Raw genomic sequence first — 20,291 nt, forward strand, 5'->3', positions numbered from 1 at the left:
AATGTTTGTGTCTTCCTGAAAACTCATATGTCAGAATCCTAACCTCCAGTATACTGGTACTATGAGGTCGGGGAGTAGGGGGAGACTTTGGCAGGTAATCAGGTCATAAGGGTGGAGCCTGCACGGATGGGATTAGTGCCTTTGTGAGAGAGACAGCAGGCAGTTCCTTTGCCCTCTTTCCACCAAGTGAGGATACAAGAAGGTGGCCATCTGCAACCAGACGAGGGCCCTCACCGGAACCAGACCATGCAGGCACTCTGATCTTGGTCTTCCAGCTTCCAGAACTGCAAGTGATAATATCTGTTGTTTATAAGCCATCTAGCCTGTGTTTTGTTGTTGTTGTTGTTGTTGTTGTAGCATTATCTGAACTAAGACACTCTTCCTCTGTACCTATACTAAGATACTCTTCTTTAAGTACCTGGAGGGCATGGAACCTGTCTAAAACGTCCTTCTTCCCTCCACTAATTTGTTAGCTCACACCTAATAGACACACCCTTTGAGTCTGTTGATTAATTTTTAGCTTTCCTGGGTTAAGGACTTCAGCATGATATTTTTGAATAGCTAAGTTTTCTTTCAACATGTATAATTTAAAGAAGTTTCTATTATCCTAGTCTACCTCACTATGTGCTAACCCAGTAAGCCAACCTACATTCATTATACCATTCACAGGGATAAAAATCCACTAGCCGAGGTTAGATCTACACTGCAGTTCACACTGTACTTTTGGGGGTACCCAGTCACCTAATTGCAGCATTGGCTATCTTACAAGGATTCTAAGTCTGGCTCCTTCGGAAAGTGCTTGGGATTTGTTTTCTGCACAGTTTGATGTGCTGGCTACAAGATATAAGTCAGGAGAGTTACCTCTGCGGTCACTATCAGCAGAGAAACGATGTGAAGACTGTCCTTGGCTTCCGTAAAAATTGGAAACTGGCCAGCCGGTATCTCTCGAGAGGCAACTTTCCATCGATAGTAGTCTGTGTAATTGTAGCACTGAGAACTGGAGGACACTCCTCTGCCAACCCAAAGTGTTAATACACACCAACCAGCAAACACAGGAAGTCCTTTTGGAGTTATGTGGTTTTTGAAAGTGTGCTTTTAAGGGTAGCCTGTTCTAACCGGGAGCATTCTGAATTGGAAGTCAACAACCTAAATTCCCCTGCCAGCCCTGTGTCCTCGGGCAGGTCACCCAAGCTTCAGTGTCCTAATCTGTAAAACAGAGGCTTTGCCTACAGCTGTTGAGGCTCCTCCAGCTCCCCTGTTCCAGGTGTCTGTGACTGTATATCATATCTGTGCAGGAGGAGAAAAGGACCCACGCTTTCCCCGAAGAGTGGCTGCAACTTGAATAAAAAACGAGACGTTGGCAGGGAAAACAAATACTTTAAAAGGAAGGGTTGCCAAGCTTACCTACAAACCTCAGAGCCATGCTTTGGTTGGATTCCTTGTGAGTCAACAGCTTTCCCAGTTGCCTCATCTTTCTTACAGCTTTGTTGTTCTTTCTCTTTTTGGATTGCCTTGATGACATTTACAGCAGATGGAACCACGATATCGTGACCTCTTCCTGGGAGCAGGGCAGGGGGCAGGAGCTGCTCGACCTTGGACTCTCAGCCATTCAGGCAGGCAGTGGTAAGTCAGGCCTCTCACAGTAGGAGTCTGACTTCAGAGCCCCCCCAGGTCCCAGGGCGCAGGCTAAGAGCCCCTTTCAGGGAGGCCCAAGAGAGGCTGAGGCCGTGCCCGCCCCCTTCCTCCCTCCTCCCCCAATGTGTACTCTTCCCCTCTCCTCATACCTGCTCTCACTTTGCACACTGCAACCCTGTTGCCCAGCTGGCAGTGACTGAGAACTGTCTAGTCACTTCTCCAGGCTTGGCTTCACTGTGGCACCCACTGCTCAGACTCCTGTCACCAGGCAGCAGGTGTGCAGGAGAAAGGAGAAGCAGACCATACACAGGGAGACTGAGACAATCAGAATTTCAGGAGCCATCTGGTCTGTCTGCTCTATCCTACAGATGGGAGATGAGAGGCTCGTGTGTCCAAAGCCATACAACTAGTTTGTGGCTGAGGCAAGAACCGGAACCAGGTTTCCTAATTCTGTCAGGACCAGTCACTACCTGGTTCGTATTTTCTCTCTGAACTTGATCTCAGCGGAATGACGGGTGGATGTTTCAGCACTCCTAGATTGCTTTACAAGATTTTGAACGCCCAAGAAAAATTCAAGGGACATGAAAGCTTGAATGTCCCCTCTTCAATGAAGAGTCCACCCGCTTGAAGAATTTATTCTGAGAACTTCCTCAGCCCTTTATCTGTACCCTGAAGGGTACTCCACTTTCAACAGGGCAGTGTCTGGCCTGATTCATCTGGGTCGGACATAGCTCCACGTATAAGAAAACTCACCAGTTCCCTTAATAAACCAAGCCCAGGGGCGCCTGGGTGGCGCAGTCGGTTAAGCGTCCGACTTCAGCCAGGTCACGATCTCGCGGTCCGTGAGTTTGAGCCCCGCGTCGGGCTCTGGGCTGATGGCTCAGAACCTGGAGCCTGTTTCCGATTCTGTGTCTCCCTCTCTCTCTCTGCCCCTCCCCCGTTCATGCTCTGTCTCTCTCTGTCCCAAAAATAAATAAACGTTGAAAAAAATTTTAAAGAATAAACCAAGCCCATTCCTCCAAGAGAATCTTGATGCAAGACTTGGGCCCCCACAGGGACCTCGTGTGGAAACACAGCCACCGCCAGCCCATGGCTCCTTGTTTTTACTCTGAACCAACCCAGACTCAACATCTTGTCATTTCTGCCAGCACAGCAGCTCTGGTCCATGAGAGGGAAAGAGTAACATGAGACCGGGTAAGACGAGTGGCACAGAGTCCAGCTCATTCAGTTTGACCGGGGGTTCCCTACGACATGCCTCCCTCAGAGAACTTGGCCTTATCTTTATCATGTTCTCTGTTCAAGCTGTTTCTGCTCTGGGTGTGTTGACTCACCCACAGCTGTGAACCCAGTGCTGTGGTAGACCTTCTAGCCTGTTCCTAGCTCTGCACTCGGCCTCAAAGCCTGTGTCCCCCAGGGCCGTGGCAAACACCAGGCACGTAACAGGTACAGGGCTAAAGTATGGTACGATCACACAGGCAGAGGAATCGGGCCATTAGAAGAGAACAGGCAATGGAAAATAATGGCAAACATGATGGCACAGGCCCTGAACCCAGGCCATTCAAACAATGCCTCCTCCCCAGAAGGGCATCCGTGTGAGAGCGGCCAGGCCTCCTGCCCAGCTTATGGCAGCTCGGTGCTCACACGGCAGCTACTGCACATTCTCCTGCAGCCTGCAGCGTGTGCGTCTGCTGGAAGTGGGAGCAGGGAGGCGTGACAGCACAAGAAACGTCATACGATGTAAAAAGAGACAAGGACAAGCACTCGGATTTTTTCTTTTAATTATTTACCAGATAAAAAAGAAAAAATAGTGATTGTTTCTCTTCACCCCCAACATTTCAGTTTACCAAGGTCAAGTAGGAGAGAAAATGCTGAACAGGAATTCATGCTCCTGGCCTGGAGCAAATTCCCTTGGCTCTACAGCACCTCAGGGAGGAGGGACAGGGCAAAGGGCTCCAGGCAGAAATACTTGTACTGTGGCAGCAGAGTGGCAGCGTGGCTGTCCTCCTTTCTCCTCCCCGTTGCCAGAACATTCTGACCTTCCTGTCTGCCCCCCTGCACCATCCTCCCCAATGCATCAAAGGAAGTAGGAAGACAGGACTTCAGGAGGCAGGACAGGTATAGCGCAGGACCGGGGAAGCACACAGCAGACATGGCGGAAGGCCACAATCTTCTGTTTCTATTGCACATCCTGGCTCAGATCCCCTGCCCTGAGCAGTGGGCTACAAAGTGAAATGCTTCTGAAGTTCAAACCAAGAACCCATGGTTGTGTGCCAGGCTCAAGAAGGGGAGGCGTGTGGTTGTGTGGTTTGTTCTGACACACACATGTAAGTTATATGAAAGTTACTCCAGGATGGGGGCAAGGCAAAGATTATGCCTCATTAAAAGAACATATGGAGTTTGGACACCTGGGGCCCTACGGTCACCTGGGCTTCTCCCCCTCAAGTTCAAAAGACTAAGAATAACTCTCCAGTCAGCAGATCATCTGCGTAAGACGGAAGAGGCAGCAGCATCCACCAACTACACAAGCCCCCTCTCCAGCTGTCACGATTCTGACACTCAGGGGTGACCTCTTTCTCTGAACACCTGGAGAATTTGGCCAGTGACCCCACAGGACAACAACCTTTCACACTGTATGTTTCTCCACCAAGTGGCAGCTATTAGATTCTCATTCTTCTCAATACCAAGGAAACCAGAGGGAGACTGGAACACGTTGTTTACCCAACCTTACAGAGTCCTCGAGAAAACAGTGGGGCAGGGAGAAGGGACTGATTTTGATTTGGCAAGGCTGCAACTCTTTCACCTTCATTGGCTGGAACAAAGCTGGTGGGTGAAGACAAACCTAACGGAGCCAATGGCAAGAACTGCAGGCTATGAGAGACGACAGGTCAAACACAGAACTGTATAAATTGTGGCACTATAAAGATGAGAAGGCAGGTCCATGACACCAGCTGGGAGCACGCCTTGGGAGCACGCTTCCAGAAATTACATCTGTCCTGTAGTAAGCGGTAGCATCCAGATAAATCAGAGTAGTTTTCCTTCCTCCTCTTCCCAACAAATTCTGAGAGTTTCTCATTTAAATAACTATGTACACACACACACAAGCCTGGTCTCTCTTTTACATGAGGGTCCTTCACTTGAGGGTCCTAGAATGGCTTTAGAGAGTCGGTTCCAATTGCCTTTTTGGAGATTTACTGCTTGGGACCAAACCTGCAAGGAGAAGAAATGACTGAATACTCTGCCAGGTGGATCTTTAAGGTGAAAGCATCCCAGTGTTTAAAGGATTGAGTCTTAATATAAATAATGAGCCCACAACTCCCTTATGGGGTTTGGCACCCTGGCAAATTGAGCAATTGGGCTGCAACTCACCAACCCCGTGCCTGGCTACCGTCAGCCAGAGGGCCCTGTGCCCACCAGCAATCCTGGGAATACAGTTCCCTACCTCCCTCTGATAAGGACAGTTTCTCAAGTTCGGCTTCAAGTTCAGCGTCCGAGATCCTAGGGTTAGGCACACTGTTGGTATAAAATGTCTCAGGGGGGTTTTCAGGCAGATCAAAATGTTCTTTGGTGGTATCCTGAAGAAGGATGTCCAATTCCTTCTCCAGTTCCTCACTGTCAAAATCTGCAAAGAAAAGATGACATGAGAACACATAAAGCCAAGGGAGGATGAGTCAAGGATTGAGTAAAGGCAAAACTAAGCTCAGCTTTGCAAAAACGTCCAGGCCTCCTTGTAGGTCAAAAAAAGCCTGTGAGTTGAGAGGAAGAGGGTGCCTTCAAGCAAATATTCTTCCCACACACAGAGCTAAGTCACCTAGAGGGTATATTTTGCTAACACCACAGAACTGACCCTGCTTTCCCTTGCCCTTGAAGAAGGATCTTCCATTCAGAAGTCTAATGAGTCAAGATTACTGCAGTCCAGAGGGGTCAACAGTATAGCCTACCAAGGGGGATGACAGTTCCTTCTAACTACTGCCACCAAGGAGCCCCAGAGAGAGGAGAGTGCTGCCTGCACCAGGAAAAGTGGATCTGTGATCAAAACTATCACAGCACACACAAGTGAAGGCCTCTTAGGAAGGAAGAAAGAAAAGAACTGTCATGTCAACTCACCTAAGCCATTGGTCACCCCACCCGCCAGAGTCTGAGAAACTTCATCCTGGGTGTCACACAGCTGTAAGAGAAAAGCGTAAGGCCTTGAACACTGAGCAGCATCTTGAAGGTCTGTCTTTTGGTCTCAATGTTCAGGGTTACCAAGTAATGCTGCCCCATCTGAGAATCAAAAAATCTTCCTCAAATTCACAAGGTAAAGAGTTAAGTCTGGGAAAGGATGAAGTATAGCAAAGTCACACCTGCCCTCAGTTACTTCCTCCTGTGATTTTCCTCCCTGGCCCCTTCCTGTACCTCTTGGATCTGATCCACAAGGCTCTCTGCCTTCTCCACTGTGACATCCTTCATGGAGAGTTTTAGCGCTCCTACCCCGGCCTGATAGGCATTGAAAACCTAAACAGAAAGCAAAGTTATCAGTGCAAATGAAGAACAATGGGCAAAATACATACAATAGTGTTGCATCTCCAAAAGATAATTTGGGGGTTTGTTTGTTTTAAACATCCACACTTGATTCCTCCCATGTTCACCGAGGCCAAAACTTTCCAACAGGAGAAGCAAAATCCCAACCATATCTTGAAAAAACCCAGGCCTCCTCCAAACATCAAAGCCACAGTGGAGGGAATGAGGAATGTATCCCGGAGAGACCACCCAGGTACTGGAGCAGAGGGGCAGTGACTACCATCTGATCTGTCTGGGAGGCATAGATCCGGTCCAGGATGCCTTGAACAGTGTCTAGCTTGGCATGAAGGGCTTCAATGCGCTTCTCTGTCCGTTGCTTGGCCTTGAGAGATCTCAGTGCCTGGATGGGGGAGGTGGGAGCATGGAGACTTGGTCAGGGTCAGTTAGGCAGGCCAGAGGGCCAGAGGCAGGCTTTCCCACATTATAAGACCATCTCAGGCCTCCTCCTCTCTCACTTGTAAAACAAGCTGTGGTACCCAGACCACCTGCAGACTCTTCCCCCCGAGACCCAAGCTCCGCTCTGAACCGCTGGGACACCACCTCCCACTGCCAGCCTGGGGCACAGGTACACAGCTGGAGGGGAAAAGAGAAAACTCACCAGTTGTTTCTTTCCTGCTCGGCATGCCCGGCGGGCTTCTTCTTTACACCTATGAAACACAGGGGACAGATCAAGATGACCATGGCATAGGATGGGGGTGGTAGTGTCCTGAAAAGTCCCTAAGAGCCCCACTTAGGTAAGGTAGTTTCAAATCTGAAAATCAAATCCATTCCACCCAAAGGCTAGAAAAATAATGCCCAACAGCCCACTGGCACACTCCTGCAGCAAGCTGAGACATAAACTTGAACATATGCGTGCAAGAAAGGCAAACTGACTAAGGATAGGCTGTTTCAGCCCACGGGGAGAGAGAATGTGCCAACAAGACACCTTAACAACAGATTCCCATTTCGGAAGCCAGGAGATAAGGAATCAAATCCTAACACCAACAATGACCTTGGACACAGTCCCTGGTTGTCCCACAATGTTGGGTTTCTCTTGCTGTAAGAAGGAGACAGCATTTTAATTCAATGTCCATATAGCCTACTTTTTGGAGAAGTGTTCATGTGCCTTTAGCAGGGATGCCTTGTATGGCCATCCACGGGGAAGAGCAGGAATCCCTCAGAAAGACCCTGGAAGGCAGAGACCTGTCTTGTTCACTACTGTATTTCCAAGTCCCTAAGTTAAGGCCTGGCTCAACGAACACTGGTTAAATGGATACCAGCATGGAAGTGCATAAACATAATGCTAACAGATGTAATCTCTGGGGGAAGAATAAAAATTCATTTTTTCTCTTTTATGATATTCTATTTTGCACAATTGCTGCATTGAGCAGTTAGTACTTTGTAATTAGTAAAAAAAAAAATAACCTTTCTCAAAAAAAAAAAAAAAAGAGCCCACAGACACCAATGCTTTGCTGGCTCTGAGGGCCAGCCAGGGGTGGGGGTCGGAGGGTGCTCAGCTCAGGGGTAGTTACCTCTCTGCTTCCTGGGATAAGGACTCCACTTTGCGTGAGAGCAGCTGTTCACTCTGCATCAGCTGGTATACCCCAACATCTACGTCGTTGACAGGAGAGACCTTGGCATGTGGCCCTCGGGCAAACTTCACAATCTGAGGGACAGGGACAAATTACTAGGGCCCCTACCATGAATGCTGAGAAGTCCCAGGCAGGAATGCTGGTGGGCATGTCAGTATACACTTAATAAGCCATTGGGGAGTCACTGGATGAACAACTGGACTTCCATACCTTTTCCCCGTTCTGCTCGAGAACCGTGACTCTCTTCTCTTTCTGCAGCTGCAGCAACACCAAGTAGAAGGTCCTCTCATCCGGGCAGGAGCCTGCACACAGGGTGCTCAGCTCGGACAGGGCCACCACAGGGTGGGAGGAGAGAGGGGAGTTCTGATACAGACGATACACCTCCTCGGCCTTCTCCTGCAGGGAAGGCGAATGTGCTTATGGGCCTGGCCACTCCTCATGGAGCCCAGAGAGTCCCGACCCCATGTTTCCAAACCGTGATCGTGCAGGACAAGAGCAGGGAGCGCTGGTCCTGCCCTCCCTGAAGTAGCAGCTTTGGAAAAGGAAAAAGGATTTGTGTTTTTTAAACCCTGGAGGAAATTTGGCGTATATGGATGAAACGAGGTACGATATCTCTGTCCTTGCACATCCACTTGGGACTTTATGTTTCTGTGTCTCCCGAGAGGCAAGGGAAGGAGGAGGAAGTGTGGTGTGCTGGCGCGGCCATGACCGAGACCTGAGGCTTGGTTTTAGGCCCTGCCTATCTGGCCCTGCACCAGTCAGTCTCACGGGTCCTCAGCATCCCTCTCACAAACTGAAGAAGGTGGATGAGATGGCGTCTGTGTTCCCTTCCAATGCTGGTCTTTCCATTTTTATGCCAACTTCTGACACTACAAACAAGAGCATTACTGAGTCTATAATGCGTCTCAAGAGAGAAGTATGTGACAACCAGGTAGGACAGGGTTTTTGTGAATAGCCTAAGAAATAGAAGTTTCAAGAAACAATGCCACCGTGTTCCTCCTACATGGAAATTACTCTCAGTCCTCTGCAAACAATATTTACTGAATTAGGCACAAAGTGCTATGAAATGTAGGGAAGGAATACCCAGGAGTTCAGAGATTGCTTGGGGGAGAAAATGGTTGTTGAGCAGAATTCTGAAGGGTGAGTAAGTCCCTAGGTGAGGTAGGTGGGAAGAGCATCTTAGGAAGAGGGACGGTCATGAGCAATGGCATAGAGTAGGAGTCAATAAGGTGTTTATGGGAGGGGACAGGAAGGGGAGAGACAGCAGAAGCACTTCTCTCTTACAGAAGGTGCAGCAGATTCTTTGCTGTCCTTTATCTGCAGATGGTGGGTAGTCATGGAAGGGAAGTACCAAGGCTGGAGTAACAGATCTAGCTGACAAGTGGGACAGGGTGGGTTATAGGAGGTAGGCTTAGAGGCAGAGAGACCATTTATGCAAGAGACTAGGAGAGACTGAACAGGGCAATGCCAGTAGGGACAGAGAAGGGATGGGTTCAAGAAGAATTCAGAAGATAAAACAAGCAGTCCATGGTACCTGGGCATGGGGTGGAAGGAGAAAGACGAGTCTGGGATGACTCCTGGGCTCTGGCATGAGTAACAAGGTGGATGTGATGCTATTAACTAACTAATAGCAAGAACACAGAAGGAAAAGCATATTTTACAGGAAAGACAAAACATTCCATTTTGGACACGTTTTTTGGGATGCTTGAGGTACATTCAAGAAGATACATACAGCAGATAATTGGGTACAAATCTGAAGCTCAAGGGAGACACCAGAACAGAACATATATGAAAGGACTCTGAAGGTCCTCAAGCATATAGAAGGTAATTAAAATCCCAAGTGTAAATGAGTTACCCAAGGAAATTCAGAAAGCAAAGTAATAAGCTGAACGAAGACCAATGTTTAAGAGATGAAGGAACTCATAAGAGCTACCCAGAGCACCACCAAGAACCCATAGTGTAACGACAACAAAATCAAAGAAATGGAAAATTTTAACAAGCAAGTAGTCCATAGTGTCAAAGGCAGCAGAAGAGTCTAATAAGATAGAAACTAAAGTTTTCATTTGGTTTACCTGCCCTGTCAAATAATAATGCTTACTATAAAGCTACATAGGAAGAACAGTGTGGTATCCAACCAACAGATTAACAGTAAACAACATTAATAAAGGTTAAAACTGGCTATCCACTTGGAAGAAAATAGTTTTTCCTCACCAGATACACAAAAACAAATGCCAAATTACTGAAATTTAAATTGAGGAAGTTTAACCTTGGGGTGCCTGGGTGGCTCAGTTGGTTGACTGTCCGACTTCAGCTCAGGTCATGATCTCATGGTTTGTGAGTTCAAGTCCCGCATCAGGCTCTGTGCTGACAGCTCAGAGCCTGGAGCCTGCTTGGATTCTGTGTCTCCCTATCTCTCTACTCCTACCCTGCTCACTTTCTGTCTCTCTCTTCTTCAAAAATAAATAAACATTAAAAAAATTTTTTTAATCTAATTAACCTTGAAGTAGAGGATGACTTTGTAAGCAAGACCAGAAATTCAGCAGCCATAAAGGAAAATTTTAGAGATGTGACTATAGAAATATGGAAACTTCTATATGGTAAAAGACATCATAAATAAAAACGAAAAGCAAACAAGAGACTGGAAAACAATATTTACATCCTTAATGCTAACTATATTATATCTACTCCTAATACATAAAAAATCTCCTATAAATATAAAAGACAAACAATCCAATATAAAAACAGGCAAAGGATATATATAGGCAACGCACAGAAGGAGATACATAAATGGCCAGCAGATAGGGGAAATGATGCTCAAATCCGAAATAGGAAATATCATTTTTATTTGTCGTACCGGCAAAATGTAAAAGACTCATGTTATCCAGTGCTGGCAAGGATGTGGGGACACTGAACACTTGAATGAAAGTGTCAATTAGCACAAACTTTTGAAAAGTAATTTGGCAATTTCTGTGCATAAGCATTTCTAGAAATTAATCCATAAAAATAAAAATGGAAGTACTGCACATAGATGTACACACAAGGCTGTCAAAGTATTTTTTTTTTGTAACAGAGAAATTAGAATAACTTAAATGTCCATCTGTGTGGACATAACTATTGCATAAACTGTGGCACTTCTATAGATTTTTATGCAGCCATCCAAAGGAATGAAGTACATCTATATTATATAGGGAAAGATACTTACACTAATAAGTGTAAAGAAAAAAAAAGGCAGGCTGCAGACCAATAAATAAAGTAAGATTCTATTTCTGGAAAAAAATGGAGCGTATGTGCATACATATTTTTGTACGTATGGGCATGTTCATTTATTTATTCAACATATGTTTATTGACTCTCTACTATGTAGCAGGCACTGTTCCCAGAGTTCCAGGGCCAATGGAACATCTCCTATCTGGTAGGAGAGACAGATTATAAACAAGTAAACAAGTAAATAACATTTTTAGAAAGCATTAAATGCTAACAATAAAATAAAACAGAAAGTAACGGTGTGGGGGCGCCTGGGTGGCTCCGTAGGTTAAGTGTCCGACTTTGGCTCAGGTCATGATCTCATTATTCATGGGTTCAAGCCCCACACTGGGCTCTGTCCTGACAGCTCAGATCCTGGAGCCTGCTTCAGATTTTGTGTCTCCCTCTCTCTCTGCCCCTCCCCTGCTCACACTCTGTCTCTCTCACTCTCCCTCAAAAATACATAAATGTTAAAAAAATTTTTTAAAAAGAGAGAAAGTAACAGTGTGAGACAGGATCAGTAAGAAAATATGTGAACATGCAAACACACGCATGTGTGTGCCCACACGAACAGAAAGGAATGTACCCAAAGAGACAGAAATGGGATGAACAGAAAGGAAACATTCATTTCCTTTTTATTTTAAATTATTTTTTAAATAGCAAAACTTATGGGCAATTTTTACTTTTTGGTTATTTTTATCAAATCAAATATAAAGTTATTGGCTTTCTGTGGCCAGACTTGGGAAAAATCAATTTACCTCAGAAGTAGACTTTGTTTTAAAAAAAATATCCAGATAAGACCCTTCAGTTTCACACATTAACACAAGATTCCACCCCAGGAAAAGACAGTGAAGTTACCATATATGTCACGGAATGAGCTTAAGTGTTGAGTGCTCTATTTAGTGATGTAAACTGGGCATAGACTTAACAGAACCAGGTCAGTGCGGAGCTAGATTTATTTTTCTACTTAAGTAAGATTAAACGGCACTGTGGTTAAAAAGTACTGTTGGTTCTTGGAAGATCTAGGTTATTTATTCCATTCCTGCCCCCTTTTCTGCCTTTGCTCTCAAAAGACTATGAATCCTAAACCACATCTGTGGGGGTAAATGGGTCTACCTCCCTTTACTCCAGTTGTAAAACACTTGAGGTAAGAGCCTGCAAAGAGGAATGGAGCTTGGCCCAGAACCACGCAAACCATCCTGTGGTTTCTGCGTAGCCTTGGCTAAGTCCTGGAGGTCAGGGCGCTGGGTGGGAGGATAACCATGTGGGTGGGAAAGGAGGAAGAGCCCTTCCTTTGAAGCATGCTGCTCGGTCCAATGGTGAGAGACAAGGAGAGGTGGCAAATTCTGGAAATCCCCACCTCAGTCTGAGGCAGAGAGGGTTGGGAGTCTGTCAAGGTGACAAGAAATCAGAGCCTCTCTTGGGGTAAGGGATGAAGATCGAGAGCTGGCTCCGGCTGTGTGGAAGCCTCCGGGACTATGCAAGGGTCCCGAGGTTGGGCTTGGTCTGTGAGTTTCAAAAGTAAGTGCTGTCGGGGCGCCTGCATGGATCAGTTGGTTGGGCGTCCTACTTTGGCTGAGATCATGATCTCACGGTTCGTGAGTTCATGCCCCGCGTCGGGCTCTGTGCTGACAGCTCGGGGCCTGGACCTGGCTTCGGATTCTGTGTCTCCCTCTCTCTCTGCCCCTCCCCCGCTTGCACTCGGTCTCCCCAAAATAAATAAATATTAAAGAAAAAAAAAAAAGTAAGTACTGTCTACAGCATACTTCTGCTACCCGGTGTTCAGTCGGTTTCGGTGGAGTGGTGTGCACTGCATTAAAGAGCGTGTGGAAGGTGAGGAAGTGGTGACAACAAAGCTTGGTCAAGAAGGAGAGAGACACAGCACTAACTAGGCAGCGGCCGGGTCCCACACAGGAGTCATTCTGTGATTGGAAAAACCTGAGCGGGTTTCGAGGCTGAGGAAGAAGAGGGAGATAGGAGACAGAATGTACAGATCAAGAGGCTAGCTGATGGGACAAGGGGACAGCAGGGTAGGGACAGACTCAAGAGCACATGTGGAAGAGAGGATGGACACTTCATCCTCTGAGCTTAGGGAGAAAGAAAGGCTCAGAAGACCATAAACTGGATGTAGGACAGAAAGCTGAAGGCCTGACAGGAGATCCTACCTTCTCAATGAACTGTCAGCAGAGTCGCAGAAGGGGAGAATGGAAGGCACGTGAGTGCGGGCTGGGAAAGGACTAGTAAACTGGGCTGAAGAGTGGCTGTGCGGGCCCTCCTGGAGCTGGGGACTGTGAAGGGGACCCCAGTCTTGGTGACAGCGTGATTCTGTCTGGCAGGGATGGCAGACTGCGGGGTTGGTCTAAGGCAGTACAAGTGCTGGTGTCTCTGGGGTGGACCAGGGGAGCCGCAAGAAGCTGGGTGCGTGCTGTAGGCTGGTTAGGGAAGACAGGCCAGGAGGAAGCTGACCGACCAAGAGGGCATGAAGGGACCACAGGCCTGGTGGCCTCTTCAGTGACCATCACTAAGGCCATCAGTAAGCTGGAAGGGGAAAGGGTGTAGTCACAGAAGAGGAAATCTGAACTTGGTGTGCTGATTTAAGGGAAGGCAAAGCTGAAGTCACAAGGTCCTCAGGAATCCTGAGAAACTTGCCAGTAAACTACAGAAGGCAAAGAATTTTCTACACTTTAGCTTATCACTAATTCACAGAAAATAATCAACCGTATGTTATGGACAATTCCTAGACAGAGTATCACCCTTGAAATGCACAAGTCCAACTAACAACTAAATAATGCTACAAAAGGTCAGTTATCAACTCTGTCATCATGTAAAAAAAGATATGCTCTTTTTCTAAGGATAGACACAGGAACGTGGAGGATCCGGTCATCACCTCTCCCTTCTGAGCACCCACCTTCAGCAGCTCCACAGCCACGAGCACCTCTTCAGCAGGAACCTTATTGTCCCCTAGCATGTTGGAAAGAGTCCACTTGAGGGGCTTCAGCAGGAAGACTCCAACCCCCCAGGAGATCCAGCTGCTGTCTACACTGGCCATGAAGTCTGACTCCCGCTGCAGCTCCCCCCGGCTGCAGGCAAAGAAAGAAAAGGACACGTAGTAGGCTTGATGCAATGTCCCGTTCCAGTCCCCACCTACCCTCTTCCCCCGAGAGAGAAATCTGATCATCACCATCATAAATACCATTATCAGGTACCTACTCCGTGCCAGCTATTATGAGCAGCATTGTTTCTGCTCCAGCTGTCAGCACCATTGACGACTCTGTGAGATGGATGTCGTCCTTGGCATTTTAGTTCATGAGAAAATGGAGGGACCGAGGTGAGAGGGGCCAACTCTGAACTATAATTTGGCTCCAAAGGGCAAGTGCTCCACTAAGGCTGCAGAGGCACAGCAGGCTATGAGGCCTATGTTGAGACCTTCGTTTACAAATGAAGTTCAATATGATAAAATGACAGTAACAGTAATGGATTACTGTCAATGCAAGACATGAGGAAATACACAAAGATGTTCAGAGAAAAGGTTTTCTGCTATTCCTGAGCTAGGGTGGAGATACGACCTAAGCATTCTATGGTACTGGTAATAAGCAGCTACATTTACTGAGCCCTTACCATGGGCCAATCACTATGCTAACGGGCTACATAAGGAATAGGATTTCAAATCCTCATAAGAAACCTAACTACAGATATCATCACCATCTTATACTTGGTCAAACTGAAGCTTTAAATAGAGGGGTACATAATTTAGCAAGTGGTACAGCCAGGGTGTGAGCCCAGAACCCTTGGCCCTCAAGCAAAGCTGTTAATTACTGTTATGCTGCTTCCATGGAGAGTTATCTTCCTCAAAAATTCTCTGGATGCCAGACCCCATCAAGCACCAGGAAACGTCAGCAGAGTGCCAGTAGCCAGGAGAGAAGATATCAAGGTCTTAAAGGTCTCTGGATGGGAAGAGGCAGGGACAGGTCCTACCGCAATAAAGAAGTCCAGACTGTTCTTGTCCCTCACCAACTTAAGCTATGTTCTCCTCCGTATCCTGCTTCAGGCAGGAACTCAAACTTTGCACAGTACGCTTTCTCAGAAAAAAGAAGTTTCAGAAACGGCTCGTCCCGCCAATGTCAGCCAATGGAAAGGTACCGGGGAGATAAATCAGGAAGTGCAGAAAACTCAAAGCAACATCAAAACGGACTTTCTTCTTCATTCATTGAAGGAGGTACTACGCTAGCCAGGCTGCTCTCAGTATATGCACCATGTGATGTGCAAATTATTTAGAATCAGGAGAGTAGGGGTCCAGTCCTGGCATTTCATCGAACTAGCTGTATAAACCTGAGTAAATCGCTCGACCTCAGTCTCGGTCTCCTGTTCTGTCTGCTGAGGATAATTCTATCATCTCGCCTGCAGGACTGCTGAGGAGGTCAGATGAAACGGGATGATATGCAAAGTATCTGCATACTATTAAGTGAGGTACCTTAGATATCCATGCTATCGCCTCAGGTATCTCCCAAACCCTGCACCTGTCGCACAGGTAGCACCTACAGGCCCTTCTCAGAGCACCAAGGTACTCGGTGAAGCCCTCAACCTCCTTTATGTCCTCTGCTTCAAACAGCCCGTGCCAAGGACAAGCCAAGACAGGCCAGACACATGACCTGTGCTGGGGGCTGCTGGCAAGATCCCCCACAGACCTCTTCCCCACGACTGCCTTCTTCTTAGTCCTGCCTTCCTTAGTTCAGTAAATCCTATCTCATAGACCTTCTGTCCAGGGTAATTCAAATTTGGAAGCCCCTACAAAATAACTACACAACGGGATTCCACTCCAGACAAGTCATTGTCACTTCTGCCAGGTAGGTTTCTCCTCCCACCGTCTGGATCTAATCTAATCGCACTATCCTGGACCCCCAATTTGCCAGATGCCCGTCTCCCTCTCCCTCCACACCCCTAACACAGCCTCCTTCTCGTCCTCCTTCGCCCACTGAACACACACAGACCTGCTTCTGCGGGCCAGACCCCGGCATGGGCGCGGTACCCTCAGGGAGCCACCCCCGCCCCCTTGCCCGGGCCCGCCCTCACCGTAGTAGGTCCTGCAGCACGGTGGCCAGCCCCAGCGGGACACTGCCCTTGCGCTGAAAGGCCTCCTGCAAGTCCCGCAGACGCAGGCGCACCACCCCCTGGCGGCGGCTGTGGCTCAGCACCAACGGAGCCCAGAAGCCCATCTTGCTGTCCCAGTCGGTGCTGTTCACCTCGCGACTCCTTTTGAAAGCGGAGAACAGAAAGGACATGCGCTCCTCATCCTCCTCCCACTCGGGGGGCAGTAGGCCCGCCGGGTCTCCCCCGGCTGGGGCCTCGGCCTCCCGCTCCGGGGACCACATCGGAACCCCAGCCCCGCCAAGGCTCCGAACACAACCCCGGCCCTGTTCCCCTTCCGCCCTACTTCCCTCCCGGCTTCCGTTCCTTGACTACCTCCTCCTCTGTCATTACGTCATCGCCACCCCTAGCGTGAAATAAGTCCCGCGCCTTCTCAAGCGCCTGCGTCTCTCTGCCCTCCCTGCGCCAGGAGCCGTGATGATGACCCTATTTTCTGAGAGGCTCAAAGCGCTTGCGCCGACCCCTTCTCCCACAGTCTTTGTGCGGAAAGAAGGGCTTCGCGCGTGCGCGGCGGGTAGGTGCGCGTCCCGCCCCCTACTGATCATAGAGTTTGGCGAAACATTATAGAGAGGCTAATGCTTATGCATCTAAATTGTGGTTTCAGGTAGTGGGACTGTAGAGTCCCGCTAAGGGGCGCCAGAGGCGTCAGGATCGCTGGTGAATCACAGTACGCCGCTCCTCGACCAGCTTCTACTTCAGACACTTAAACTTCCAAGACAGCTTCCTTTTACGGTAATATCAGCGGATGCACAATTGTCGGTCACTCAAGCTCTGTGACGATGTATATACTGATTTTGAAAGATATATGAGCTTCTATTACTCTTGCTTCCCACCTTCTGCCCTGGAGTGCCCTTCTTTTCTTTCTCAGGGCCAATATCCTGCTGATCCTCAAGATGGAGCTCAATTCTAATCTTCCCTGAAACCTTCCCCAACTGTCCTGACTCGTTGTTGATCTCTTTCCTGGATTGTACAGTTAGCATTTACTATTCTGTAGCCCGTTCCCTAACTCTCTCAGGACAATGGCTTAAATATGGTGCTACGATACATAGCGGTGCTGAAGAAATACTTCATAAACTAGAAGGTGCACAGCTTGACCCTTGCCGTTTAATATCTCAGAATCTTGTTGGAATGAATGAGAGCTCACATGCATGATAAGATTCTTACAAAAAAATCTTGTGAGCAATGAACATGTCCAGTGTGTTAAGAATATATAGATTTTCTTTTTAATTGAACGGTTTGAAAGATGTAAGGAGTTTCTTGTTTAATGGAACTGGGTAACAATCACTGGAGTTGTGTATGATTCTTGGCTCTGCCACTCATTGGCCGTGTGACCTTGGTCAAGTACCTAACTTTTCTGTTTGAAGGAAATATTATGATGTAGGTAAAGTACCTAGCACATAGTACATAGAATAGGTGTTATCACCAAATGGCAGGATGTTTAGTAGTTGGAACATAGTTGTAGGGAAGAATTTCAATAAGCATTTTGAAGGAGAGGAAGGGATAGGATTGGTTATATGAATTAAGGTGTCAACTGATATTGATGTGTTATATTTCTTCAAACATTTTCAGGGCAATATCTCATTTGGTATTTATAACAACTGACAAGAAGTCTCTCCCTGACCACACTCTAGATGGGTTCTTCTGAACCCTCTTCTTGACTAGGCCTGTCACCCTTGGCCTACAAAGGCCTCAACAAACATAGTTTCTAACAGCTCAAGGCCATATCCCTAGGATAAACCTAGCCCCCTTCAAAGTGCTGCCTCAGAAAACACAAGGTTGTCAAAAATTTTGACTGTCTGACCCTGTCTGCCAGCTTCTGCGGAAAGAGGAAGGCTATTCTAATTTCTACAAGTCAGTTGGCAAACCCAGACGGGTTTCACAGGGATCATCTCCCTTTCTAGCTTTTTGTAACTTATCACTGCCCTGACTCTACTGAGACCCCCTCATTCTCTTGCCTATTCCCTTATTTTCCCTTTGAAAGGCCTAGTCACCTCTGTATAAGGAAGGTAAGTAAAATTTGCACTGGACACTTTCCCTATTGTAATAGTATTACTGGTTAAAATCTATCCTTACCTCTTTAGTGCCCAGTTGTACCCTAAGAACCACATCTCTGCTGTGCCATCATGCTCAGTAAAATGGCTGGTTGGTTTGTGTCATGAGAGAAACCAGGTTGTTTTCTCATCTAGGTCTCTGAGTCTAAGTCAAAATAGTCCCGCTCCTAAGCATTTTCAGGAGAGCAACATTACGTACCTGGGGCCACCTGTACCTGAAAGTGCCACTGGGTTCCTGACACCTATAAGCCAAGGGTTCTCTGCTTCCACCTTTTGGAGATTGGGGGGCTACTGGAAGTAATGGAGAATAGAAAGAAAAGCTCCGCCGATCCTGAGGGGGTGACTAGGTATATGGCAAGCTCTTTCTCATCTCAGGGCCTCCAGCTGCTACACTCCCCTTTACTCTGCACAACTGGCTCCTTTTCATCTTTTAAGTCACAGCTTAAAGGTCACTTCCTCAGAAAGGCCTCGTCTGAACAATCTATCTAACATGGCACCTTGGAATTTTAGAATGGATGGATCAGTCTGGCAACACCTGCTGATTAATCGTAACATCACAGAAAGAGAACCAGACATTAATTACATGCCTCCTAATATGATAGCAAGTACGTAGAGCCACCTGTGAAGTATTGTCAAAAAATTGAACCTGAATGTGATCAAGCTACTAGATCTAAGTACTAGTTTATGGAAGTTAAAAAAAAAAAAAATTGAAAGGTAGAGGTACATGTTCAATGAAAACTAAGGTCACCATCAGCAAAATCTAGACTGGAGAATTCTACTAGCTAAAGACCTTATTTCCTCAACAAATAATGATAACAAAGAAACTTTTATTGTACAATGTTTTCTATCCAATTTGGATCCAATTTGCATAAATAATCATAAAAACTCATTTTGATGACTAGCACTTCCAATATTAACTGGATATTTGATGGTATTTAGCAAATTAAGGAATGATATGTAGGTTTTATTAAAAGTATTTATATTTTGAAGACATTGAAAGTATTTCTGAGTCAAACTGTATGATATTTGTGGTAGGAGGTTGGGTGGGAGAGAGTAGGGACGTATTGATGAGTATAAGTTTCTTACTCTGTACCTAGCAAATAGCCTGGGCACTTAGATTTCATTTAATTTTTTTTTTTTTATTAAATTTTTTTTTTCAACGTTTATTTATTTTGGGGACAGAGAGAGACAGAGCATGAACAGGGGAGGGGCAGAGAGAGAGGGAGACACAAAATCGGAAACAGGCTCCAGGCTCCGAGCCATCAGCCCAGAGCCTGACGCGGGGCTCGAACTCACGGACCGCGAGATCGTGACCTGGCTGAAGTCGGACGCTTAACCGACTGCGCCACCCAGGCGCCCCTCATTTAATTTTTTTAATGAATAAATAAATGACCTAGACCTGCATCCTGGTCTCTTCTCAGTAGTAGCCTAATGACCTCAGGCATGCAGGTTTCCTTGCAGATTCCTCCTCTGTGAATTAAAGGTTCTACATGCTGATCTTGACTTTTTTTCTAGCGCCCACTTTCTGATTCTAAATGTAATATCCGCTGTAGCTATGTGAGCGATTGCAGAAGCTCTTTAGTCCTGGAAAGTCTGAAGAACAGAATGCCACCGAAACATCACCATATCATTTCATGGCAGTGGTATTTATTTACTGGTGCCCCAATATGTCTTTGATCAGACGCCTAAGCAGCCTTACTCCTGCTATAATGCACAAACGTTGCAGAGGCTTTAAACCCTGCAACACCTCTATAAAGCTACATGTTACCTCTCCTGCTTGCTTGCGGAGGCCTCATTATTTCTGTAGAAAATATGCCTGCCTTCCTACATTATCCAGTTATTTCTAGTTCTCATCTCTTGAATTCACAGCCTTTAGAACTTGGCTAAAAGAGGAATAGAAAATACATTATTCATAATCTATGAGATTTATAGGAGGAGTAGCTAGACTTGTTAATATTCTGTTCAGGTACCACTGTGTTCTAGAAGCCTTTCTTGGTCTCTTTCTTTCCTCTTCCTTCCTTCCTGCTCCATACTATATCGGGTGTCTTTTCTTATCTTTCTGTACCCTGTGTACCTGTCTATCATT

The 20,291-nt window shown here is 46.7% G+C and overlaps 1 protein-coding gene and 1 long non-coding RNA gene across 3 annotated transcripts in view; one reads left to right on the plus strand and one right to left on the minus strand.

Annotated features, from left to right (window-relative positions):
• Window positions 1-3,396: 3,396 nt before the first annotated feature.
• Window positions 3,397-16,630, minus strand: CHMP7 (charged multivesicular body protein 7). Its single transcript, XM_025933049.2, has 10 exons — window positions 16,080-16,630; window positions 13,918-14,089; window positions 7,977-8,162; window positions 7,707-7,840; window positions 6,794-6,842; window positions 6,416-6,535; window positions 6,031-6,129; window positions 5,740-5,800; window positions 5,075-5,254; window positions 3,397-4,842 (listed from the first exon to the last, which is right to left on the minus strand). The coding sequence occupies exons 1-10, from the start codon at window positions 16,376-16,378 to the stop codon at window positions 4,790-4,792; spliced, it is 1,353 nt and encodes a 450-aa protein (XP_025788834.1). The 5' UTR covers window positions 16,379-16,630; the 3' UTR covers window positions 3,397-4,789.
• A 78-nt stretch (window positions 16,631-16,708) lies between these two features.
• The window catches only part of LOC147581567 (uncharacterized), a 58,535-nt gene continuing 54,952 nt past the window's right edge, over window positions 16,709-20,291 (plus strand). For both annotated transcript variants that reach the window (XR_015250036.1, XR_015250037.1), the window contains exon 1: window positions 16,709-16,886. This is a non-coding gene — a long non-coding RNA (uncharacterized LOC147581567). The remainder of the gene's footprint in view (window positions 16,887-20,291) is intronic.

The sequence above is a fragment of the Puma concolor genome, chromosome B1, assembly GCF_028749965.1.
Source record: "Puma concolor isolate L17-30 chromosome B1, mPumCon1.1.hap2, whole genome shotgun sequence".
NCBI lineage: Eukaryota > Metazoa > Chordata > Mammalia > Carnivora > Felidae > Puma > Puma concolor.